This window comes from Labrus mixtus, chromosome 16 (assembly GCF_963584025.1).
Source record: "Labrus mixtus chromosome 16, fLabMix1.1, whole genome shotgun sequence".
NCBI lineage: Eukaryota > Metazoa > Chordata > Actinopteri > Labriformes > Labridae > Labrus > Labrus mixtus.
In genome coordinates this window covers 10,910,109-10,937,496 of record NC_083627.1, presented here as the reverse complement: position 1 = coordinate 10,937,496, position 27,388 = coordinate 10,910,109, and the positions used below count along the sequence as shown (strand labels likewise).

Genomic DNA, 27,388 nt, shown 5'->3' with positions numbered 1-27,388 from the left:
TCTTTGAAAAAATCTAAAAATGTTGTATTTTCACAATGCATGAGTGCAGCAAAGAATACATGGGTGTACATTCTGCTACGTTATAGAAAACATGATTTACATTGCATGCTACAGATGTCATGATTTGCAGCTCTAAAATACTATAATAGGAAAATAATAGAAATAACCAAAAATACCTGACGACCAGGGAAATGTCAGTCAGTGAGAAAACATTCAGATTTGAAACATGGGCTTAAGATATGGTCAAGGGTGCTCCGGTCGAAAATCTGCATTCTTCTCTACCGTAGCCATCATCACCACCACTAAAAAAAACACTTGATGTCAGTGGAGTTTCGTCCAGGTATGGCAACAACACTTAGACAAACCACTTGCAGAACTACATGAGCACTCAGTTTATTGTCTGGATCTGATTTTAGAAAAATTTAATTAAATTCATCAGCTGACTTCAGAGCAAAAGTAGCGAGTAACAAGAACATTTATAAAACTGTAGCTGAATAAAAAGTACAATATTTGTCTTTCAAAGGTTTTGGAGAAAAATTGGTAAGTTTCCCCCCCAAAAAATACTCAAGAACAGATACTCAAGCAAATCTACTTTGTTACTTTCGACCACTGGTTAAAATATGACTGATGATCTATAGGTTTTTTTGCACTTTGGTACACGGATCATTAAAAGATCTGAGATTGTATTGTTTAAACAACCTGATACTGATACAACTTCCTGTTTATTAAGCCGTTAACATCTTGGATCAGAGCCAATCAAACCAGACTACAAATATTGGTTCCCAGTTATGTGTCTCAGCCAACCAGTTGAGTTGCATCATTTGTCAGTGTTACTTTAAGAATGATACTGTAGGGGTGCTGGTGGCGCAGTGGTTCATCAGATGCACGTGCCCTATGTACGCAAGCGGACTGCCTGGGTTCAAATCCCCACTGTGGCTCCTCTCCCGCATGTTATTCCCCACACTCTCTCTCCCTGGTTTTTGACTCTATCCACTGTCCTATCTCTACATTAAAGGCACAAAAAGCCCCAAAAATAAATCTAAAAAAAGAAAAGAATGTTACTGTAAGCCTGTAGCCCTGATGTGGGAAATATTTGTGTATTGAAAATATTTGAAAGAATGCATAATCATAAGAAAAAGGCCGTCACAGTCAAACATTAAAAAAATACAAGAATATAATATCTAAGAACCTCATTCTCTGTCCTGACCCGGGCAGAGTTGGCAGGACCCTGACCCAGAGCAAAGGGGTCTTGCTCACTTGACATGACCCGGCTTATTAAAAGGTTATTTACTACAAAAATCCATAGTTTCGCTGATTAACCTGTCGTTGCCTACAGCTTTATTTTTCGTAAGCTTAAGCCATGTTGATCGAGGTTTTTTTTACCTTTGGTGGTGACAATCTTAGAGGTGAGCTCTAGAGTCTCGATGTCCTCAGATCCAATGTTCTCCAGGGTGATGGTCAGCTGCTGGGTCTCTCCGTTGAACAGCTGGACGGACACAGTGCTGGACAGCTCCTCTTTGACCATCGGCTGGGCTGTGTGGGCCGACCTGTTCAAGTTTATGGAGGAGAAAGAACGATTTAGTCATTTAAAGTCAATAGAAAAGTACATTTATCAAAAAAGAATAACTTGATAGATCCCAGGCCTGTGTGTTGATATGTTAAAAATAGCACCGTAATTGTGAAAGTTTAAGGAACAATTCTTCAGGCATTAATCAACTACAGATGTTTGAAAACTGGCAGAGTTTTAAATGCACTCCCTCATGCTTTGCAGGCAGTTGATTAATGCTTTATGAATCTCATTAGTTGTCATATGTTGAGAGCTTCCCCCCCCCCCATGGCAGAGAGTCCTGTTGAGAGTTTAGCACCAATTTCAATGACTTTGGGGTGTTTGCCATCAAATCTCAATTGGATTTTATTTAAAGTGCTTAAAATGTGAAAGCTGAGGTCCATTTAAAATATGGATGACAAAAATCATCGCTGAAATAATGGCCAGGTCAATCAAAACTTTCAAAGTGGAGCCTACATCAACGCTGTACGTATGTATGAACTGTCAGCATATTGTGCAAAGGGCTGAGAAAGATCCTCTCTCTGCATGTACTGACTATAGGATGAAATGTCTTAATGTCATTTGACAATTGAGGAATTATAGAACATTAAAAGTAGAACTTATGGACTAGTTGATTTTGAGAGTCTTTTACTGGACTTAGGCACATAAAACAAACATTCTCCCTTGCCATTTAAACCATGTGTCGTTTTGGATTTCTGGTCACATCTCAGTCAGTTTCATCAAAGCAAACAGGAATATTTCATCACCTGTCAAAAGCAAACCGTCACAGCGGACACATTAAGTATAAGAGAGCCTCTGGTATCTGTTTTTACAAAGTATTGCAAACACTGGAGCTAAATATATGAAATATACAAGATTCAGAAAGAGTGTGGGTGTTGGAAACAACTTCATCATACCTCATTGCACATGCACATGTTGAGTATCATGATTTTACAATGCCACAAACGTTCAGCCTGAAGCTAGAATTACATTGACAGGCTTGTTTATTCTGAGACTTTGAGAGCAGGTCAACAGAAAAATATCTTGTTTTTGAAACTCATGTGAAGGTTTAAGCAGAGCAATGATGGGAAATGTTTTAATATAAACGAAGTGATAATCAAAAAGGTTTTTTGCTCTAATGCCAGCAGCTCAGTTTTAAACAGATATTGCATCTCCGGTTTTTATAAAATGTGGTTGAAAGACGACTGTGGATCTTCATTCTGAGCCTTGAGGAAGGCTAAAAATAATGAAGCAAATATTAAACACAGGAGGATAAGGTTTAAGAGCTGCAGCTTGGTGCTGGAGGCAATAAGACATCTGAGGAGTCAATGAGGCACCACATCGACCAAAGTCAAAGCTGAAGGTCTACCTGTAGACCGGGTGGAGCACCCTAGAGGTGACATTTATCATTTATATTCTACTTGCTTCATGCGTCTGCCATGGTACTCGTCCAACACGGGAGAATAAAAGCATTTCTGCAACTCAAAAGCTGCTGAAGTGCTGTACTTACAGACGTGACCTTAATAGTAGATTTTGCAGCAGCTCTCCTGTCAGAATGATTTACAACACTTCAACAAGGGCATTACCTGATATTATTTTAGTAGTAATTTAAGCTATGAATTCTCTTCTTGTTTCCCATTTTTACTTCAAAAACATGGATCATACCAAACAGGAAGGACTTGACAAAACATAAACGTTATACACTCAGGTTACTTCAGTGTTTCCCCTAGGTTTAAAGCATTGGCGACACAGCGACACGGCGACACGGCGACACAAACACTTGAAGGAAGTGTCCTTTTCTATCAGAAAGGTATCCTTAAATGACTTCTTTCATTGTTGGGGGGGCGGGCCAATTAGAACACACCATAATTAAGCAGTGCAAGTTGCTTGAGCTGCAATTGCCTGCATTGTTGTGTTAGCAGGCTCCGGACTCACACTTAAGAAATCAAGTCTATCCTATACTGTAAATCTCTCTCTGAGTCATGACTGACTACAATGAGTGAGAAGCATGAGTCCCTACAGCTGTATTGTTGTCTAAACCATGTCTATATCATGTTGACATGGACTGGATGGCCTTGTGTATAAAGCTGTTTTAGTGAAGACTAGAGAAAAGAAGAATAAAATAGTCTATTTACTGCTGATTTGGATGTCAAGTAAGTGCATTAAGATCACAGTCAGTCTGTGTAATTTATGTACAATATGTAGCTTTCAGTTAACCAAAGCATGCTAACATCAGCCTGCTAACACAACAATGCAGGCCACAGGCAGTGCAGCTCGAGCAAAGGACAATATGTCCGCTGCTTAATGGTGTTTAACCATGCTGCGTTCTAATTGATAACTCCTACATGCTATCGCGAGTGGAGAGGGGAATTGGAGGTGTGTCGCTGTAGGACAGCAGAGGCTTCAGAATAGCGGAGGTGTCCCCAAACAGCAGTTTGTTTTGGTTTCATGCTGGTGCTCAAGGGCGACATCTACTGGATCAGAGAGTCACACATTCTTCTTTTAAATATTAATTTGATAGGATTTGTGTGCGACACATCAGTGAAATTCTGCTCAGTGACATTTACTTTGTCACTTGTTAGGAAATTGAGTATCAACACTCCAAGCAGAGTGAAGTCTGTGTGTATAGAAGTGGCACATTTTTGAATGTTTTGACTTTGTATTCCAGCACAAAGGATGTGAAATTCAACAATGACTGTGAGGTTAAAGTGCTCACTTTTTGCTTTAAGGGGGTTTGAGGGTGCCCATATCAGTCATGGGTAAGTGAAGCACCCGATGTCCCTTTATACATTTATGGCCAAACTGTTGCTTGTGCTTGTATTGTCTGTAGTCAGTCGTGTGACCTCATTTTGTCTGGGACAAAACTGAATAAAGAACAGAAATCAGCCAAAAGATCACAATGTAGCTGGTTGTTGAAACACTGTGAGCATCCCGAAACAACACACATCATTAGCTCTGTCTATTTGAATGTTGTCTATTTTAATAAGGTGAACTCATAGCATTGATGTAAACTCATAACCACGAATAAAAACAAGAATAGGAATAGAGGTATTTTCTGACCGTGGCAGTGATGTGCTGAGCTGGAGACGAGGCAGGGAAGGAATGACCTCCACCAAACAGCCGCTTGTCTTCACACCAGACAGGCCCTCCAGCAGGCAGTCGCTGGTTACACCAAACACTGCAGTGTGGTAACCTGTGTTCAAAGTGAGATTGCAACAAATGTTCAGCCTTTGAGGAGCATGTTTTGTAGAACAATAGTTGATCTTAGGTAATATCAAGGGTTTTTTTTTATTTCTTATAAAAACAGTGAATGCAGCAGAAATGTAACAATTTCATTACAACATCTGAGTAGGGGTGTGCAGTACTGTTGAAGATACAATCTTAATTGTTATTTTAACAATGTGCATTGTATGTCGCTCATTTTGCGAGGGAGTCCACACACATTCACGTCAGACTGACGTCGCAAGATCTTATTGCTAGACGTGGCTCATCCTCACTCGCATGGAGGTGGTTTGGCTTCAAAAAAGACGGATGATTCCCAAATAACGCCAATCTGCAGACTATGTCAGAAAGCACCTGCCATTAAAGACAGCTCGACAACTAACTTGTTTCACCGTCTACAAATGAACCACCGCACAGGATGGGAAGCATATGAAAAGCTCCAGGAGTGAGCGGTCGTCCACGACAAAACCAGCTGTGGAACTGGAAAAAACAAAAAACACATTCAGCAAACTTTGGCATTCAGTAAGAGTGCCTTATGACTAGAAGGGCAACAGATGGCAAGAAATAATCCTGTCACCAATCACACTGCAAAGGATGTGTTGCCAATTCAAGCAATCGAGAGAGATGGTTTCATACAACTTTTGACTACTTTGGATCCAAGATTCACCCAGCCAAGCCTAGTTTAAAATGCTCTCGTAATAGTTTTTGTTGGACTGTACAATATTTGGACTGTACAATATTTTACAAGGTAAATCTCGTAGATCACTTTGAAATGGTTCACTCATACCTGCACCGTTTGATCTGAAGACTTGCTCTGGTGAATTCAGATAACTAACAAGACTTGTTTTTCTTAAATATCAGAATCAGAAATACTTAATTAATCCCAGGGGGAAATTGCGGTAAGTTGTTATTATAATCATAAACAACATCTAATATACTATTAACAAGAGAGAGCTAGTACAACACAAGACTTTTACAAACCTATGTTTTGAGTGTTTTTTGACACTTTTTTGAGGGATGCGAAAATATCGTCAATTATGGCAAACTCCCAAAAATATGGAGATATGACTTTTTGTCAATATTTCACACCCCTACCTCCGAGAAATGCAATCATTCATTAAATTAGAACACCAGATGTGATGCTGAGTCATAACTCCTTTGATCAGTTCACCATCATACCTAATTATCAACTATCATAGTAGCATGAAATGGCTTTAATAAAAGGACCAAAAACACTTTGGCATCACATTAGGTAGAGGACACAGATAGATTTCTGTTTGATGTAGTAAAACTATCAATGGGAAGTTAGCTACATCACTTTACTTTTCAGCAACCAAGTAACAGACCAGCTGATCCTGAGTGTGCTGACTGCTGACAGACGACAGCATCTGTAAGCTAAACCAATCAGATTTTACCAATAAACACTGATAGTAAGGTTACATTATGTTTCTAAGTTATTAACATTTAAGTGCTAGTTAAACTATTTGTTCACTGCCAGTCAGGTGTGAACATATTTATTAAGGGCTAGGAGAAGAGCTCATTACTCATTTTTCATATCTCAGGGCATATTCAGCAAACCAGCTATGTTTCTACATACAAATCAACAACACTATGTTAGCCACTTCATTGAAGGCAATAAGTAACACAAACTCAGCCAATATGATGTCATTTTTGGTTTAGAAGTTAAACCTAATGTTACAAGTTAACTACATCTTGCTGATCAGAATGTTTTGAATCCCTTCAGCATGCATGATAGAGTTTTTTTTTCAATCAAGAATTATCCATGTTTTGATCAGGCTGTGTAACCCAGCTAGTGGAGAAGAGATTGGTACTCCAGCAGTTCAGTTTTTGAATGGAACAGCTCTCCAGCTGCACTCACCGTTGACAGTGATGTTGCCAGCTGTACGCGGGACACCAACCAGAGTCACAGGGTACAGGCCGGACTCTGCAGGCAGGGAGAGAGCAGCAGGCAGCGATTCAAACTCCACTCCAGAGGTCAGTAAACCCTAAAAAACAGAAAAAGACAAAATGGCACATTGTAGTAAGTAAGTATATCAAAGTAAAAGAGATGAATCAACTTTTGCATATAAAAGTTGTTTAAGTCAAGGACTAGAAAAAAGAAGACGAATATAAGCCTGCTGCTAATTTGAATTAGAGCTAACTAAAGTGTGCTAACATTAGCCTGCTAACACAACAATGCAAGTCAGAGGCAATTACAGCTCAAGCTAATGACAATTTTGCCTTCCGCTTGCACTAAGTCCTTCGTGGGAACCTGAGTGGAGGAGGGTTGGAGGTGTGTCGCTGTAGGAGAGCGCGGAGGCTTCAGTATGGTGGAGTTGTCGCCAAACAGAAGTTTGTTTTGATTTCATGCTGGTGCTCTAGGGGGACATCTACTGGATCAAAAAAGTTGCACATTCTACCTTTAATCATAATGTCTTATACAGATATATTTTTGTTGTTGTTTTTTTATTATCGTAAAGGTAATTGTTTGAAAACCGCTTAATACTGACTGACACTCTAAAACAGCCACTCTTTTGAAATAGTGCATAGTTAGTCACCACACTAACATGGCATAAATCTGCTTTTCTCTGAGAAAAAGCAAAGTGACGTGCAGCTGTCTGATTCTCTGGTAACACTTCAGTGTGAAGTGTCCCTCCAACTGTTTAATGTGATTCATCATCTTAATCCGCCCATGAGGTCCCGAAGTTTAAATCTCTGCCAGCACGAGGCGGCCATTTCCATTGGAGAAAAATGCTCTCCGTGGGAAATGGCCACTTGAGCCATGTGTGCCAAAGACGTGATTCAAAGCCAATCCTACTGATCACAACACAAAGGGAAGCGGGATCAGAACAGTTCTAAAATATTGAGTCCAGATTCCTGCTGGGGTGATGTGGAGAGCAGAAAATCTAAAGCCAGCCTCTTTTGGGCAATGGAAAATGTTCACCTGAGTGTCAGAACAGAAATAATGACAGTTTTAGTGAACTTTAACCATCTTGGATTTATCTAATTATTAAAAAAATGTTTGTTTTAGCTCTCACATAACTGGCCTTGTTATTGCAGTGATTGCTATTATTTTTATTGGTTATGATAACATACTAATCCTAAGGAACGTAAGTGTTAGGATCTGGGAAGAAAGCTAACATCCAAAAGATCATTTCTTCACCTCTTTGACTTCTTCTTGGCCACATAACAGCGTTCCCAGATCTCAGAGTTTTAATTGGTGAATACAGTATTGTTATCGCTGATAGCTACAACAGTGAGTGCTACTAAAATACTGGAAATAAAATCCCAATTGTGATAAAAAATAAAGGATAATTATCAGTGAGAAGAATGACATATCCCTTCTAAAAATACGTAAGAAGCCCCAAAAGCAAAGGCAGTGATTAGGATTTCTTGGGGGGCTTTTCATGTTTTTACTGTAGAGATAGGACATTGGATAGAGCCAGAAATCATGGACAGAGAGCGTGGGGAATGATATGCAGGAAAGGAGCCAAAGGTCGGATTTGAACCTGGGCCACTCGCTTCGAGGACTACAGTCCCTGTACAAGGTGCGTGCGCCCTAACCCCTCGGCCACCAGCGCCCCAGTGTTTTATATCTCACTTGGATTCTATTTAACTACTGTTCAGAACAATATCAAAAGGGCACAGGCAATATACCAGGATCACAAACAGCAGTGAGTGAATAATCCAATTGGGCTAGTTTTAACTCCACTACCCCTAACCCTGGGAGTCTAAACTCAAACTCAGACCCACCAGTTGTTACTCTATTATCAAGCAGCAAAATCTGATGTTGAGAAAAATAAGCCAATAATGAAGTCCAAAAGAGAAAAATCTGTACAGGAGGGACATTTATTAAAACTCATCTGTTCTGATATTTAACCGAAGATTTATTGATAAATATTGCATAATTAGCAGCATGTTGAGTTGACTGAAAGGAGGATGCACTGTAGCTGTTTGCCAGGAGGATTATGTCCCAACTCAGCTCTTCTGTCATTCTTTGGCTGTGTTGTTTAGATTGATCCAAAGTTAGTTGGAATTAGCCTTTCCAATATGACAACCGCCATCGTTGGGCTTCAAAATGCTTCTTCAGAAACAAGTTGGTGACATCACTGGGACTACATCCATGTTTTATAGAGTCTATGGTCATAATCTGACAAGCCTATAATGCCAATTCCAATATTTTGGGGGGCTTCTGCTGTAGCCTATATCCTGCCCTACAAGCCATTCGGGACTTGAGAATGGAGTCTGAGCTGAGAAACAGTATCTATAACTGGATTGTAATCTGCACTCATCTGAAGATAAGCATCAATAGAAATCTACCCAAAGCCTAACTGTGGACTAACGTAGTTTTCACATTTGCACTCCTGAAAATATCTTGATCATTTCAGGATATTCTCCTGACCTGGCTGTTCACATACGTTATGCTCCTCACAGCGGGAGACTATCCCTGTCATACAGGAGGGGGGTCTCCTGAGGTAAGAAACGTTTGCAAATGTAGCGGACGAAGCAACAGAATCCTCTACATGATGCTCTATTGAGAATATGTGCCTTTATATCAATGCTACATGTAGTTCGGAGGAATCAAAATACTAGGGGTCTGGCAGGAGGAACTCCATTTGAAGTCCAAACGGCTGTTTTGCGTTCACACATACAGTTCCTCCAGCAAATATCAGTAGATTTTCAGGAGTTTTCTGCAAGTGTGGAAGCCCTATAATACACAATGGGTTCTGAGATTGCATTTTGACAGATGCAGTAGGCCTCTTTTGCTCCCCACATGGACAGTTGTCCTGCAAAAACCTCTTCAAACATGATGAGTCAACAAACAGACATTCATTTATTGCAATTTGTTATACAAAATAGGACATGCCATTCACGTACCGCCTTATCAATTCCGGGCTCCAAGTTCATTTTTTAATAAGGTCTATAAACTTTCTTTAAAAAGATGATCTCATTTGACACTAGCTTCCTCTCTAGAGCAAGAACAGTGTGGTCTCTTCCCTTAAGGACAGCTCTTGTTAAAGGCTGCCTGTGACATCACTTTCAGGTTGTCAATGGTAATGATAAAGAATGTTTCATTATGATTAATTGATGAGGAGGTTATAAAACATTTAAAACAGACACGTACACAGAAGCCTTATTTGTAGACAGACTGAATGTGGCTCTGATGTTCTCTTTGAAACTGCACTCATGTTCCCTCAGATTGACTGTATTTACATTCCTTGAACACACCGCCTGGTTGCACGAGGCAGACTGAGGTGACGTAATGACTGCATCAATCCCTAACAGCAGACGCTACCTCACTGGAGGGAAGGCTGCCGGAGAGCTGAACCTCCGCGCAACCACGGCTGTGATTTCAGTCTCCTTCCTTTCACTTCAGGACATTACTATACTCCTTTATTTGAAAGCAGAAGTATCGGTGTTAACCTATTGGAAATGGTTAATTTGCATTCTGCCTTGAAAAGGTTAATTAGCCTGTCACACTAACAACAACGATTAGTGCATATACAAAGTTAATTGTATTGTAGGGGAACATGTGCATTGACTTCATTGCAGAAAACCTGAAAAAAGCATGACGCTTTACTTTGATTATACTTAAACAGTATGATAATGAGGATTGATTGGGATTAATTAAAACTGCCAATTTGATGCCAAACATGGAGGCTTAGAGTAGAAAGACAAACATAATGAAAAACACAGATTCAAAAGACAGATTTTTCTCAAAACATTAAAATGTCTAACCTTTTGGGATTAACAAGCAGGTACCTATCTTTTATTATCTCACTTACTTATTTACTGCAGTGATTTCAAAAATACAAAATCCTTTTTTGTATAAGCATGGCAAAGACAAATGTTTTTTTTCAGTCCACTAGATTGTTCAGTTTGACTCTAGTGAGGTCAGCAGAAGTTCAGTGTCAGTGGTAAAGTTGATTTAAAAAAAAAAAAAGGTAAGTAAGGCACTGTGTCCACCTAGGATTTTCTTCTGAGCACCACTGTCTTTTTTCAATAGTTTTTAACGAGCAGAGAGCGTTCGCCGCAGTCTTTTTTTTTACAAGCACTATGCCGTTTTCATGCGGCCGCTTCGAGCGCTCAAGTTGAAAATCTTTCAACTTTTCACCGTCGCTCTTTTCCAAATGTTTGATATTCCTCGTAGTTTCGCCGCCTAAGGATCGTTTCATGTTCCAAAATCGTCTTGGCTCCGTGTCTGATCGGGAAATAAACTTAAAACGGCAAGTGGACACGGGGCCTAAGTAAGTAAAGTGTATTTGTATAGCACCTTTGACTGATATACATCCCAAAGTGCTTATCATTAAAACGAGTACACAATAAAACAAAATAAAATAGCAGAGAACAATAAAAAGCACAGGGGAGACGGTTAGAAATCATAACAATAAAACAAATAAGTACAGTGATGCATTAAAAGCAAATGCCACTGAGAAATAAAAGCAAAATAAATAAGACAATTGATGCAGTAACTACAGTGGTGCAAAAATACAAAGAAGTTCTCCAAATAAGATAAGAGATAAGACAAGATAATCCTTTATTTATCCCACAATGGGGAAATTCACAGACAAATGCTTGTCTGAAACATTTTCAGCTGCTTCATGAAAGTGTTAGGAGTCTAAGGACAGCAGAGACAAGAGGAGGGCATTCCATAGATTCAGAGCAACAGCTTGGAAAGCACGTTCACCCCGTGTTTTAAAACAGCAATGGGGAACGGCCAATAAACGTTGGAGAGAAGACCTGAGAGGCTTATAGGGAGTGTATGGGAGGTGGAGAAAGATAAGATAGTTAAGTATATGATAATGCTATTTCAATGTAATAACTTCAATAACTCAAGGGGCTTCATAAATGTTTCTACAAGTTGCTTGTTTTAAAATAATGCATGTTATAGTGAATTAGTTTGGGCATTTGCACTGAGCTTAGTCTGCCTGTGTAGACTATAATACAATCCCACTGTAGGGAAAATAACGGAAATATTTCATGTTGACTCCTCTGAAAATGAATCGGTGAGGGTGGGAGTAAAAAAGTAATGCGTCAATAGAAAATCAATGAAGCCCACGGCTGGGTATTTGTTCTCAAGTTGTGTGATGACTGAGAAGGAGGACCTGTCCTGCCAAACTGCAGGGTCACCTTGGTGATGGAAGATGAAAAAGTGACCTTAAGTGTGTGTGTGTGTGTGTGTGTGTGTGTGTGTGTGTGTGTGTGTGTGTTTTCTGGTGTGTTTCAGGAAGTCATGTAAAGTGAATGGATGGTTGCTCCGGTCTAGCAGAAGTCACTTTGTCTGAGTAACAGAGGAGCTCTGGGCAGCGTGCGTCACCCTCTCGGCCTCTACCTGTGTGACTTTACTGCACCACCTGAGGTTCCCAGCTGCCATTGAGCTGTGAAATGCTTCAGCTTCCATCTGTGACCTGATCAATTCACCCGTGAGGGGGGCAAGTAAATAACAGCATTATCACTAGTTGACCTTGCAGATTTCATGGTTCCCCCTCAGAGAAACTCTGCAAACAGGCAGCTTATTGGGATCCAACTCCCTGAGCTTCAGATGATGAATCAAGTGCATTTCTTTTCTTGATGTTATCTTTTTTTTTTTACTTTTCTTGAAAGAAAAAAAGAACAGACCAGAAAACAGTACACAGGGTTTTTGCTGACCAAGAAAACTGATTTATATAAATAAAAGATCAAGGAAATGAAAGCTTGGTTGCTGCATTTTAATTTAGCAAAAGCACTTATTTATATCTGTAGTTTCTATAAATCTGTAATTCATTATCTGTAATACCCATGATGTAAGCGTATCCATAAGAGTGAGTAAAAACTTGACATGGGTAGCAAAAAAAAAAAATCAGAGCATGAAATCAGCTATTTCTGTTTGGGTAAGAATTAAACCTAATTATAGGGCTTTCACACTTGCAGAAAACTCCTGAAAAACGACTTATATTTGCTTAACAGCTTAATTTTTTCGTTCAGACTTCATCCGGATTTTTTCTGCAGCAAGTCTGAGGGAGCCGATGTGAGAACGCAGCAGGATATTCTCCGGAGAATTCACCTCGAGCCAATAGGAGGGGGAGTGATGTTTGTAAACTGTGACTGCTGCACGGCGGAGTTCTCCGCTCTTTTGTTGATGTTGTCATTCTGCTGAACTACACGTAGCATTGATATGAAGACAAATATTCTCATTAAAGCATCGCATAGCGGACTCTGTTGCTTTGTCAGCTGCTTCCGTGACTCTGTTTTTAAGTCACTTCTTAACTTTTTTAATTCTGACATGCTGAGTAACATTTGGTCAGAAAAAAATAAGTAGAGAATCTTTGATCCAACTGTTTTTTTTTTTATGATAAACTGAAAGCAGAGTTGAATTAATACTAAATTTAGAATAAGGTCATTACACCCCTTAAACGGCAGTGTCCAAGGTGACTTTTTTGAAAGCCCAAAAGATGGCCAAAGGTCCAAACCCCAAGAATATTCAGTAAAAAAATACATTTAACAACACAAACAAATTTGTGAGGCTGGAAATAGCAAATGCTGAAGTTTCGCTTGGTTAATCCCTCAAATTATTAATTTACTGTAGTATCAAATTTAAAACAGAAAAGTTCTAATTATTTTACAAAAATTATTTTCATGATATTACTTCGGTCCATTTCACCAACACTTTGTGATCTAGTGATTTTAATATTTATTAGAGATAACATTTCCTCCCTGGTGTTTTAAAACACACAAATACTCTCAGAGAAAAACTGTCTGGTGATTACTCATCCATTTTAAACACTTCCCAGATGTTTCAAACTGGAGGTTGTCTGCATTTCCTGTGTCTGTCGCAGCGTGTGCTGTTATCAGACGATGCAGGGCAGCTAAATCAACCAGCAGGAGCTGTCCAAGTCTATTTGGCATCAGCTCGGAGACAGCCACCACAATTAAGAGGCCGCTGTCTCCGTTCACAGTCTGCCACCAAACTTTCACGGCAATTTGTCTTTGACTCTCCCAAACAATTAAAGGCAACATCACTTTTGACAGGTAGTACATTTCATGAGGTGCTGTGTTTGCAGCTGCTATCTGGCAGCTGATAGGAGGCCTCTCCCTGCTGGTCTTTTATTGAGCCCGATGATTACTTTGCATCTCAAGGTTGCTGCGCATCACTGTATTCATATACAGACACAGCAGTGAGCAGGTGGAAGAGCAGTTTTTATCTGGTAAGTTTTTGCTCCCTTGGTTAAGAAGTTAAAAAGCACATAGTAAAAAAGGATCTGTCAGAATTGTGACTTATGCAACAGTTAAGAACCTTTAACAAGAAATCTTCTAAAGCTTAGAAGCTGCAGTAACCAAGCATCTGTTGAACATCATAATCAAATTGGATTCCCTGGTGTCTTTTTCCAAACTTTATTAGGCATAGGATAGAGGCACAAATGGACTTAAGCTTACCTCAATATGAACCTACCGGGTGTGATAAGTTGGTGTGTGAAACCATAAAAGTAATGGCACTACAGGGGGTGTGGCGCTCCCTTGTAATGTTTTTACTGTCAGGAGTTAGAAGGGTTTGTTCTCACCATCTCATCTAAGCACTACTGTATTAAAGTGTCAAAAATCTTTCAAGGTACCTTAATGAGGCTATCAAAGAAGAGAGGAAGGCCATTTTTGCTGTTCTTATGTGGGTGTACGGGGACAGCTTATGTTACTACTGGGGGAAAGCATTTCAGCAGGTTGTTATTTTTTACAAAGCTGGCGGTGGGATATGTAGATTAATCAAAAATGTAAACCATATAGCATGTTAGCAGAGTACATTCTCTGTTTTTAGTAGAATGAATTTCACTGACCATGTTCTCAACACGAAGTTCATAAGGCATGGGGTTGTAGACCATGAGCTGCACTTCACAAACATCTCCTTGAACCCACTGGAAGTCTAGGAAATGCAAAAAGAGAAACATGAATACATTAGAACAAGATGCCAGCTGTATTAAAACCAATTTTGAATTAATGAGCTGATGGAAATCCTCCATTAGGCTGCGCTGCCATTAAACATCTAAAAGGCAACTGCCAGTAATGGATAACATACATTTAAAAGAAATATGTGTAATAACGTCACCAACTGGCTTTCAGTTATGCTTCGTTTAAACTGCAACCAGCTTCTTCAGATCAGTAGCTTGACATTAAGGAAATACACCCATGCGGTTTCATTTCAGACATGAGTAAGATATGAAGATCTTATTCTACTTATATCAGTTTATCTTGTCGAATCCTGTTATATAATGACACTAAAGGCTTCCAATTAAATCTAATCCTTTACTATGAATCTACACCAGTGGCTAGTTAGCTTAGCTTAGCTTAGACTAAAGACAAAAACACAGCAGTAAAGGTTCACTGACACATCCAACATTCCCAAAGTTTTAAGATAAGATAAGATATACTTTATTCATCCCAGCGGGGAAATTTAGGTGTTCCAGCAGCCAGCATACATACAAACACACAACACAACACATATATACATACATATCCCACCCATACAAAAAAACATGAGCCCACAATACAGTTTGATATATGTAAAAGCATTAAATACATGTCCCCTTAAGGAAGAATGGCTATTGTAAATGGACTTGGTAAATGGTAAATGTTTAATGGACTTGAGTTTGTATAGTTATTTTCTAGTCTTCTGACTGCTCAAAGCGCTTTTACTCCGCATGTCACACCTACACATTGACACACTGATGGCAGAGGCTGCTATGTACAAGTGACCATCAGACTCAACCAATCCACATTCATACAACGCCGACGAAGCAGCGGGAGCAGCTTATGGTTGAGTGTCTTGCCCAAAGACACATCGGACGTGTTGCTGCAGGAGCTGGAGATTGAACCCCGGACTTTCGGTTTTAGAGACGACCGACTCTTCCAACTGAGCCACAGCCGCCCCTAAGACCCGCTATGATGGGCACATTGGTTCAAGTAGCTTTAAAATAATATGTTAAGAGTTTGCATATGTGCAACATGCAGTTTCCATAGTATTATCTATAGACATGCTGCAGCTTCAACTCTAAAGCCTGTGGACGCTCTATCACTCTGCCCTCACATTTATAACTGGTTATAGATTTGGCGCTCATCATCGTTTCCTGAATGAGACAGTCGGTTGGCCTTCTCTTGAAGATAGGCGCAACAAACATTGAAAACTTCCACCTTATATGAGAGACCTGTTGCCGTGGAATTCGGGTACCTACAGTACATGACCCGTTCTACTGAGAGGCGTGTTCTCGAAGTCCCTCGAGCTCGAAATGATCTCCCTAAAACTGCATTCTCTCTAGATGCCGCAAATTCATGGAACGTTCTCCAGCAAACTCTATAGATTGGAGTTCTTCCCTATGTTGCAGAGTTTATGATTTTGATTTCTTGCCACTGTGTTTCAAATTGTAAGTTTTTGAATTGACCTCAATTGTTTTTGTAATTGAGTGTTTGTTGTTGTTGTTTTGTGCTTGTTTTTAATATGCTTGTAATCCCAATGGCAGTTGAAATGAGGGAAACCTCAATGTCCTTTTCGAGAATAAATAAACGGTGTGAATTGAATTGAATTGAATACACTTTAGACAAATAAGTTTAATATATTGCAAAAAAAAAACACATTGTCTGTGAATTGTGAGCAGTGCAACAGGTGTCTGCTTTTGTTAGTCCATAAAATGAAATGTGAGCTGTTGTGACGAGCCAACAGCACAGATAACTACATCACATTATGTTAGGACTTAATTAAAGCAACTCCAGAGATACAAGAGAAGGTAGGTAAGCATTGAATAATGGGTGCTGTTCTGCAGATTTATAACAATTCTAATAATAAGGGCGGAATATGCAGAGGAGAGCTGCAGTCTTGATTTCCGGAGAGAATAACTTGTGGTTCAGCAACAGCTTAGTTTTACTCGAGAAAAGAAATATTGCAGCTCTGCACTGCAATATCCATCATTCCTGAGATAGTTGTTGAAGGGTTTGTTTGAATGTGAAGCTGCTGTAGTCCCACTGTAGTTTTACCCATCTCCATTGTAACATTTTCCAGTCCATTTTCCAGTCCATTGTGGCAAATAGACTTGCAAAATAGGACCTGACAACCTGAGCTCAGACCCCTGGTCGGAAAAGGGATTTGTTTTAAGGCAAACCTCAGCCATGTACCTTGGGAAATTAAGTCAGTCAAAAGAAAGATATATATGATGTGGAATCTGGTAGAAAAGGTAGAAAAAAACTAGAAAGGTAGAAAGACAAAGTGGATTGCTGTCTGCTTGTTTGCATTGCCTCAGTACAGACGCCTCAAGTGGCCATTGAGATTCTGAATAGATCTCCAAAGGCTTCAGCTCTTTGAGACCTCATTGTTCAAAGCAATAATGAATGTTTTGAGTGAATGCATGGCTGCACAGTTTGTTAAACATTGCCTGTGTTTGCTTCCTTAAAGGGCATTTATTTTGTCTTGCATGTGCATTGAAAACCATCTTTTTATTGACCTAAGACAGAACCAAAGAGGTTTGGTGGTGTTATTGCATCCTACAGAAAAATCTATCTGCATCATTAATCTTTCATACTGCATAATACATTTCCCACAATGGCTGAGCACCGGAGCAAAAATCATCCATGGGAAATGAAGCGACCCCCGAGCCGGAGGGAATGCATTCAAACATAGCTAAAGCAGAGCTCTGGAGCTTGCTTGAAATTACTCAAAACTAACGACTCAGAAGAGATACATTTCTTTCGGACATTTGGTTAAAAACTGAAGATGCAAGAATTAAAACAACCAATATAAAAAGATTGCACAAAAACAAGGTCCATTATTCCTTTCCATTTGACAGAAAAATGTTGGGAAGGTTAAAGAACACATTGGTTGTGAAGATCAATGGCGATGTTTGAAATAGAAGTTAGATAACGACAACACCTCAACTTAAAATGTTGTCATGATGTGATTTGTCGTAATGATGTTATATTGAAAGTTGAGCAAACTTTTCCACCGCAGCAGAAACAATACTTAACACATTTTGTCCTAATGAATATGGTGTCTCCTCAACTTGGAAGGTCCAGGAGAAGACCATTGTTGTTTTCACACATACACAAAACTCCTAAAAATGTCCAGAAATTCATTTTTTTCTGCCATAGCCCCCTAGTTGGGGCTAGCCAATGTTTGAACGCAGCAAGAAAAATTCAGGAAAAAAAGTGAGAAAAGGTAATAACTTTTACTGTGTATCATCCGACCCGTTAGCAACCATTGTGCATGTAGTGAAGCTGCTTCATACTCTTTTTTTTGCTTGCAAGTATGTTCTTTACTGTACCACTCATTTATTGATACTATGGATATTTCAAGTTACATGTAGCATTGATACAAAGACAAAAACCGTCATTATAGCTGGTTTGGGCAATATATTTTATATAATAGTTTTTCTTTGTTGAATTATCCCCCTATTTTGCCTCCTTGTGTTACACATTGCAGAGAAGGACTAAAAGGGGCATAAACATGCCGCCTTGAACAATATATCTAAAGGTCTATAGTTTCAGTACAGATGTATTCCCAACGCCAATTTCCTCTTGAGGGTTATGAATCATATATTTTCTTATCTGCTAAACTAACAATATTATTTCTGAATAATTCTGCAGAGAGCGGGCAAACGCAAGAACCACCCAAACAAAAACAAAAAAGAAATCTTTAAAAAGGAGGTGCAGGAACAGATGCAATACACAGCTTGTCAAGACTTAGCAGGAATAAAGTGCATCACGGTGAACCAGAGGTTTGGGTCAGGTTTGTATTTTTCCATGTGCCCAGAGTCTGACCCATTTGACCCCTCTCTATCCCCTCACTACTGTCTCCTGTCAAAATGAAAGCATCCCCACCAAGAGGAAGACAGTGATTTATCTTTTTCCTTCAGTCTAGCTTTCATCATGTGTAGCACAGTTTATTGGACTGAGGTAAGGTGACTTCAATCAAACCACGTTGGTTCTCGAGACTCTGTATGTCAAGAATCACACTTCATAATTTCCAGAAAAAGTGCTGGAGCTGAGGTGGGCCTTAGGCCTCCTGACAAACAGCTACAAAGCACCCAGCTGTCAGTCAGCTCAGCCCCACACCCTTATCATGAATAACTTTTTGGGTGGGGCTGGTGGGGCCAGCCTCTAGTTGAACTGCAGTCTTTTGCACTTCTGCGTTGGCTTCATTTTTTAAAACAGGAAGTTGCTTGTTGAGTAAAATTCCCCTTCCTGTATGTCTCTATTCCACTGTAGTAAATAAACAACCAACACTGAAGCAAATGGAAAGCTCTGGACACTGTTATAGATCCTCAAAGTATCACAGCAATTATTGTGAAATGCCCAATCCCTTGTTATTGGACCTTTTGTTTATGGCTGAATAGTGACCTGTTCCACAGAATATGACTTAAAGTTGTTGGAAATGAAGCTTTGAATGGGGTAAAAAAAAGAATCTTAACTGCAAAACCCCTGGTTAAATAAACATCTAATTTTGCTGTTTAGAACATCTAAAAAGATTTGGGGGGCATGGATCTCTTTTGGATTGACATTTTCCTTGTTGTAACTTGAATCTTATTGACTCCAGGTAGAACAACAGCGCATGTGACGATCAGTGTCGTGTAGCCTTTTTTTTTTTTATTTGACTTTGTCAATTTAGAGAAGGAAGCAGAAGCCCTGCCATCTTAAAATTGGTCACACACAGATGAAATATACTTTGCTATCCAAATGATGATTGGCAGTAAGCAAACACTGTTGGCTGAGAATCTCCTTTTTCTTCTTAAAGCTGAGCTTATGCAATGCTAAATAACTTAAGTTGGAGGTGATGGTCTACTCAAGTTTTTTTCAGTTACTGTGCCACATGTCAAAGCCCCAAAACATCCCCAAGAATATCCCTATATAGTGTTTATTTCAGTAAAGCATATGATGGACCACATGCAAGTCCAAACATATCTTTATCAGGTTGGAAATGTTCAAAGATGTATTTGGACATTAGTGAAAGCAGAAATAATGTGTTTTGTATGGGAGAACATGCTTTTGTGGTCTAGGCGCATGCATGTTCAGAGGGAAACCTTGCTTGAAAGACTTGATTTCTACTGTTACTGCGTATTGGGAGTTGCCTTGAAGGAGTGAAGAGAAAATCTCTTGGAATTAATCTCCAAAGCTTCATAACATTAGACTGTAGCAGAGGAATATCTAACTTCCAACATGTAAATCCAGATCAAAGAAAAGAGCAGCTCGAGGGTCCAGACATTTATTAAAAATCTCTCAGGGTTCCCGCCGTCTCCGTTTCTTATGTGAATGGTTTTGTACACTGTAATTGGCTATATATATATATTTAACATTTAATTACCTAATATTCAAAATGTATTTGATTTGAATTTAGCATTTGAACTCTAGTAATCCAGAATATTCAGGCTTTTGATACACAGCTTCCAAAGGTCTGACTTGTTGTTTCAGTAGCTTTTCTACAGGAAAACATCAAGGGAACACTTGACAACAATGCTTGATCAATGTGAGGCTATGATGACAGTAAACTGTCTTTTAAAAGCAGGTATTCATATCATGACTGGGTGCCAAGTAAAAGTCAGAAGCCTGGCCAATAATAAAGACTGTAAAAAAGGGTACATTTATTAAAAATTGCATATTTTCTTCAATACAAGTACAGATTAATACAGCCTCTGATTGATGTTCTTTTGAGATTTTCTTTTACTACTCACACACATTCAACCACAGAAATGGTAACTTAACAAACGGTGTATCCCAGTGGTTCAAAGTGCCAGGGATGGATCTTGATGAGATTTGAAAGTGATGTCAGATAAAGTGGGCTTTGCATAATGTCCCCGACTCAGCATTGGCAACATGTTGATTCGATTGGTGTCTGCAAGTGCTGCACCGACACAATCCCAAACTGACTTGCACTGCAACTCCAGATCAGAGTAAAGCTAAACCTGACTTTGATTGATGGCTCAGCACCTGGGACAGCATAAAACACTTAAATGGATTCTCTGGAGACACAATGCAAACAATAGGGTTTTTTTTTTCAGTTCCCAGTCAGTAACACACCAGGTCCCTCAAGTATATCCTTGGGCCCGTTGCTGCTGCCTAAATATCAAGTGGATAAATACATCAGGTCCAAGTTCAGGTGACTTTACATGTATTCCGTAAGTGGATTTGATGAATCTCAGGCTGTAAATGGCATTTATGAGGTGGAGATGTCAATTCGAAAATTGGAATGGAATTTTAAAAAGAGGTCATTTCAAAAAGTTATCTTGGCTTGCTTGACTGTGGACAAGTAAATGATAGAAACTAGAAAGTCAATGAATCCCTAGACCAACAAAACATTTGATGAAACAAAAAAAGGAGATATTGACCTAATTTTGCATGAGTTCAATTACGGCATGTGTAATATTTAAAGAATAAAACGTGAAAGGTTCATTGGTAATTGGATCGTATTAATGACATACAATTTGTCATATTTTATTTACATTAAAAATGTGGCTTATCTCCATGCCAATGTATTATCCAATCTATGACTGACCTAACAAAGGCAGCTCCTTTGACATTTTTATCCCTTGATCTATGTTATAAGCAGCCAATGTGGCCACTGGGGCGGCTATGGCTCAGTGGTAGAGTTGGTTGTTCTCAACTGGAAGGTTGGGGGTTTGATCCCCAGTAGCCACAAGACACTTAACCCCAAAATGCTCCTGTTGCTTCGTCGCGGCCTATAAATGTTTATGAATGGGATAAGCTAATACTGATGGGATTGTAAACCCATTCCCAAACTGATGGGTGTGAATGTGTAGGTGTGACCTGCGGTGTAAAAGCGCTTTAAGTAGTCAGAAGACTATAAAAGCATTACACAAGTTCCATTTACCATTTACAGGCCTCTAGCTTGAAGCAGAGTGGATGAGAACCCTAAATGCTTTCCAACAGTTCCACAACCACTTTACATTTCTTAAGTCCCCAGCTTCAATATGTAGACTCAAGAGTCTATCTTCTGTTTCTAATTATCTTTTGTCAAACGAATCAGAGCCAGATGACACCTGATGTAGATTCAGAGAACTGTATATTCAGACTGAAAGACAGCTTTTAATCCTCAAGTCATTTCACATTCAAGTGCTAGAGTGTGAGTGTCCAAACCCAAATGCTAAATGTTAATGTGAGCATGTGCAGCAGGTTGTGATAAGCAAATTATGCATACATGGGCGCAACAGAAACGGTGATGGGCTTACCAATCTTCTTACAGCGCTCCTCTCCTCTGTTGTGCATAATGATCGGAGAGTAGATGAAGGGGCTGGCGGTGGACATATTCTGTCCCAGCAGGCCTTTCACTTTGTGAGGACGCAGACTGACAGGCAGATTGAGGAGCTTCACCGATCTAGTTTTGGCATCACAGAAAAAAGAACAACAGTGACATTAGTAAGGCTCATTTCCCACATGTTTTTAAGGCACATTTAACACCAAATATGATCATTTCACACTGTGATAAAAGTCTTGAACAATCAAAGGGCTGAAGGCAGAATAAGAATTCAAAAGAAAGTTTGAACATCTTAATTGGCCTTGCCTGGTTACTGTTGATTTGCCTCCAGCTCTGCAGCAATTCATTTTCCTACAGTAGCTTACTCACTGCAATGTGAAAGCCTGTATTTACCTAATTATTTTTACATTCAAAAAGCTCTGAAAACTCAGAGGATATCTGCTGGAACAATTCCAAGGAAACTTTATTCACAAATGACGAAAAAAAAATTCACTGTGGAAATATTGTAATGCCTGTGAATTAATGTGAACAAACGGATAGCTGTCATCTCCTGGGTCTTGTTTTTTCCTTGCCTTGAGGCAGATCTGTCTTGCTTTGAGAAGGACTTTGCTGAAAGATAAATTATTTAAGTAATATGAATGCAAGACGCTGGTACCTCACTTTTCCAACAATGTTTTTTATGTTTTGTCAAATGACATTTTTCACCCATTTACTTCACAGAGCATCACACTTGAAACTGTTAATGCCACTCAATATCGTCTATGTATCCATTTTTGTTTCCTTGTCATTAGCTGTGCTTTCACTCTGGAAACTTTACTATGTGTTTGGGAATCCTTTGAAGGAAATCAGCAATTCCACTGCAGGAAACAGGGTCTAAATAAGGGTCATGTTTTATTGACCCCAAACAGTACAACAGGTACAACAGGTAGTCATTTCATACTGTGAGGGAATTTCTGAGGAGGAGTCTTTCAACAGCACTAAAAAAAAAATCTGATTCATTCTGATCATTGGCATCATGGTTGCTCCACAGTCATACACAAAAGCCAGTGCTTATCCAGCTAGTATTCAAGGGTCTTCCAAAAAATAGCACAGATGACAAATGTCTGAGGGCACCTTTTGTTTCCTTACAAGAAGTTCCTAGAACCAAAAGCTCTGGCTACTTCGACTGGAAGGAAGTAATACTACCTACCTGCCAATCAGAGTCCTGGCTCCAGATGAGGATGTCATGTTATTGACCCCAAACAGTCATTAGAGGCGCTCTAATTTGTATTCAGTAATTTACTGCTTACATAATTTGGGGTTAAAAATCAACAGTCACAAAAAGTTTGGAAATGCATCAGATGCAATGCTTCATCTTGCAGTTGCAAATCAGGCTGTTATGGCTGCAAGGCAGTCCACCAATCCACTATCTATACTGCTTATATTGTTCAGGGTCACAGGGGGACTGGAGGTGATCCCAACGATTATTGGGCGACAGAAGGGGTATACTCTAGACAGGTTGCAAGTCAATCACAGGTCTCAGACAAAGATAAAGACAACTATTCAAACTCACACTCACACCTACTGGCAATTCAGAGTCACATTGACAGCGCTAACCAACGCACCACCCTGCAGCGCTGCAACATCCTCTTTTCCTGGTAAATGCAAGCGATCAGAGCTACAATTGTCTAATTTTGCCAATGTCAGGCTCAGAATTTTTTTTTTTTTTCCCCAAAAGCCTCTGAGCGGACTGAGAAAAAAGAAGCACTGATCGTTTTTTTGCCTTTATTTATACATGACTGTGGATAGAGTAGAAAATCGGGGGATAGAGCTTTGGGAATGATATGTGGGAAAGAAGCCGCAGGTTGGACTTGAACCCAGGCCACCCGCTTGGAGGACTTTGGCTTCTGTACATGCCGCTATGTCTTCAGCGCCCCTGACCTACTTTTAAAGTTGAAATTTTTGTTTCACTATAGAGACACTACATCTCTTTCAACAAAGCCACCAGACGTCATTGTCAGAAACTTGAAATAACAATCTGAGCCTGTCAGATGGCAAAAAAAACTTGACTCTCTTTGATTCGGGTCATGTGATTGCAGTGATTATGTTGCAGCTATTACAGGTGAACCCAACCCTACCAATTAGTCATATAGACAACACAATGTGCATGTAAATTACGTTTAAAATAACTGAATTGCCCTTTAGCTCCTGTTAATTAGCTGTGTTTTTCCGCCATTTGTTATGACCCTTTTACATCATATTCTTTGTGGTTTTTTTTAAGTATTTTTACACAATGTAACCAGACCAAATTTGTAATTTGGATGAATTTTGCGCAAACTGCGCAAAATTGAGCCAACACAGAACAAGTTGCAAGAAAGCCACAATCATAGAAAAGTCTGACTTACCGGACGATGGGAAGCTTTGTAAAAGGCACAGGAGGGAGCTTGAGTCCATCAGGAAGGGTGATGACCTCCATTCCACCTGGACACTTGGAGGTGTAGTTCTCCAGACTCTGGGTGACTTCTTTCTTCTCTAAACGTGTAGGAGCATAATAGTAGCAGAAATTAGAACATTGGAGAGTAGATAGAGTACATTACATACAGGTACAGAAACAAGTACCTGAAGATAAGGTAGCAACAATTAAGATACTATTACGTTCCCTTTCTCTACAACCTGACAATCCACACTCCATTGTAGACGTTTCATCTTTTTTATGAGATATAAATTAGCTCAACATTAATGACCTGTGAGATTTCTCTCTCTGCAATAACAGCCTCAGCCTTCAAGTACAATTGCAAGTTTTATTGTACCATCAATACCTTTTGGGGGAACATTGCTGCTCAGCCAGCCATACAATTTTCTTTGGCTCTGCAAGTTTTGAGGGTGTACATCAAACAGAAACGGACATTTACTTGCAGAGAAAGCCTTCAGGTTTATATCTCGCTACAGGGCTACCTTTTTGAAATCTTATGATGTCAACGTATTAATGGGATTTCTTTTTCTTTATTTGTTAATTTAAAAATGACATAAAGATGTATTCACTTTCATAAACCAGAGAGGGAGGTGCTCAGTTGTCATTATTGTCATACAGTAGGGACTGTAGGTTGGGAGTTCGATCCCCAGCTACTGCAGCAACATGTCCAATGTGTCCTTGGGCAAGACACATATATGCATATGTATGAATGGAATAAGTTACTTCTGATGGTCACTTTACACAGCAGCCTCTACCATCAGTGTGTGAATGTGTAGGTGTGACATGCGGTGTAAAAGCACTTTGAGTAGTTAGAGACTAGAAAAGCGCTATACAAGCTCAAGTCCATTTACCATTATTTTTCTTGAACAAACAAAGGCAAGATAATCCTTTCAACATTAGTAAGGTCAGAAATGTAGCTTCTACATATAGTAACCTTGTGCACAAGTTGTTGGGAACAATTAAATGCATATTCATTTTGATGGCACTACTTAATGGACTAAAACTAAAGCACCCTTTTAGGCCCCGTGTCCACCTAACTTTTTTTTTTCTGAGCACCAGCATCTTTTTTCCCCGAGCGCTATGACTTTTTTGTGCGGCCGCTCCCATAGTTCAAGAAAATCTTTCAACTTTTCAGAAAGGCGCTGTTGATGTCCCTGGCGCTCATTTCCAAATGTATGATATTCCCTGTAGTTTTGTTGCCTACAGATCATGTCTTGAACCCACATCCTCTTTGCTCCTTGTCTGATCTCAAATTTAAATCGGGCAGTAAAAAGTAACGGTGCAGTGACGGTCATACAGCAGCCGTTGTCAACAGACTGTTGTCATAGATACAGGACGGACGTGCAGCACTTTTCTTCTCAGCGCCCAAACGCTTCATGCAAGCGCTCTGAAGCGCACAGCCAGAGCTTTTCTGCCCGGAAAAAAAAAACACTAGGTGGACACGGGGCTTTAGCCAACTTTTCCAGTTCCTGCTCATCACTTCTTGTACTTGTTACATGCATCATTTCTTACACATAAATTTCCAGGTTCACTTGAAGCAACGAAACAAGAATAAGGAGATAAAAAGGATTACAAACATAAACTTTACAAGGCCTCTAACCTCTGCATTGGGTCATTTTTCATAGTATTCTGCTCACTGCAGAACTTTAGTTTGCTATACTTTGGGACTTGCTGATACCAGCTTAAACCAAGACGTAACCTCTGGTGTTGAAAAATGAAGCCAATGCAGGAGTGTGAAAAAAAAAACCTGCAGTTCCTCCAGTAGCTGTCTGAAGTAGCTGTTTTTTTCAGGAGACTTCAGGCCCGCCTCAGCTCCACCTCTTCGTCTGTTACTAGATTGAGCCAAAGTAAGGTAGAGTCAGCTCTTCTAAGATGGTGACTGCCATCTTTAGGCTTCAAAACACCTCAACAGAATCCAATGAGTGGCATCACTGACACTACACTGAATGTTTTATTCAGTGTATGGCTAAAACACGGTAAGGTGTGACTTAGAGATCAAGCAGCACTTCATTTTTTTCCACCTCAAGCACTGCTCCAAGCGCAAGAAAAAAACATTCTTAGAAAACTGACTACATACATACATTGTGTACAAAGGAAGGCACAAACCTTCAGACTTGTTGCAAACAGTAAACAAAAAGAAAACGAAGCAGCACAGTTAGAGTGCCAGAAAGGAGTGGAAAGAAGAAATAAAGAAGATAATTAAGTGAGATTGAGATGGATGGACTGTGGCAGGGAGGAAAGATCCAGAGGAAGAAGCCTGGTAGAAAGTACCCCAAGATGAATGGATGATAGCTGAGGTGTCCTGCTGGCTCAAAGCTTTCCAGATTGATGACATGTTTGTCATTTTTTCCCCCCCCGTTAGCCATTTCTGAGTTTTCACAGCAGCCGAACTCTTCAGGGGCCACTCCAGCACTGAGAGCTAAACTGTGGTTGTGCAATGAAACAGTCATTTCTGTGTAAATGTTGATTCTGTTCCCATAGATTGCTTTGTGAGAGATGAAGCAATAATGAGCAGGTAGTTCTATTATGATTAATAAAGCATGGATCATTTAAATTGAAACCTCAGATCAGATTTGTATTATTTATTTTAAATAGCATCAAATTTCAGAAAACACCAGAAAAAAACAGCATTATATTCATTTGTAAATAACTGATATGAATGGCACTTTACCGGGTTATTGATGGATTAATTTTGGGGGAAAAGAATTTCATCAGATTGTTCTTATCATGACGTAAACAACATCAATGCAAGCGCACAATTGAGGAAGATTCACAACAGCTAGACAAATATTTGGATGGTCTTTTTGAATGGCCCGACTGATATGGAATTTTTGCCGATACCGATAATAGGGAAGGAAAAAATCAGATACCGGTAAATTTGGCAATCTCTCTTTGGTATCTTTCTTAGATCTATTTCGATCCTTAGAGATAGATATAGATACTCACACAT

The 27,388-nt window shown here is 39.5% G+C and overlaps 1 protein-coding gene across 2 annotated transcripts in view; it reads right to left on the bottom strand.

Annotated features, from left to right (window-relative positions):
* Positions 1-27,388, bottom strand: part of trappc9 (trafficking protein particle complex subunit 9) — a 211,196-nt gene that overhangs the window by 156,154 nt on the left and 27,654 nt on the right. For both annotated transcript variants that reach the window (XM_061059316.1, XM_061059317.1), the window contains 6 exons: positions 24,371-24,497; positions 21,961-22,106; positions 14,575-14,660; positions 6,648-6,774; positions 4,607-4,739; positions 1,384-1,547 (listed from right to left, as the gene is read on the bottom strand). In XM_061059316.1, the coding sequence (XP_060915299.1) occupies positions 1,384-1,547; positions 4,607-4,739; positions 6,648-6,774; positions 14,575-14,660; positions 21,961-22,106; positions 24,371-24,497 (783 nt within the window). The remainder of the gene's footprint in view (positions 1-1,383; positions 1,548-4,606; positions 4,740-6,647; positions 6,775-14,574; positions 14,661-21,960; positions 22,107-24,370; positions 24,498-27,388) is intronic.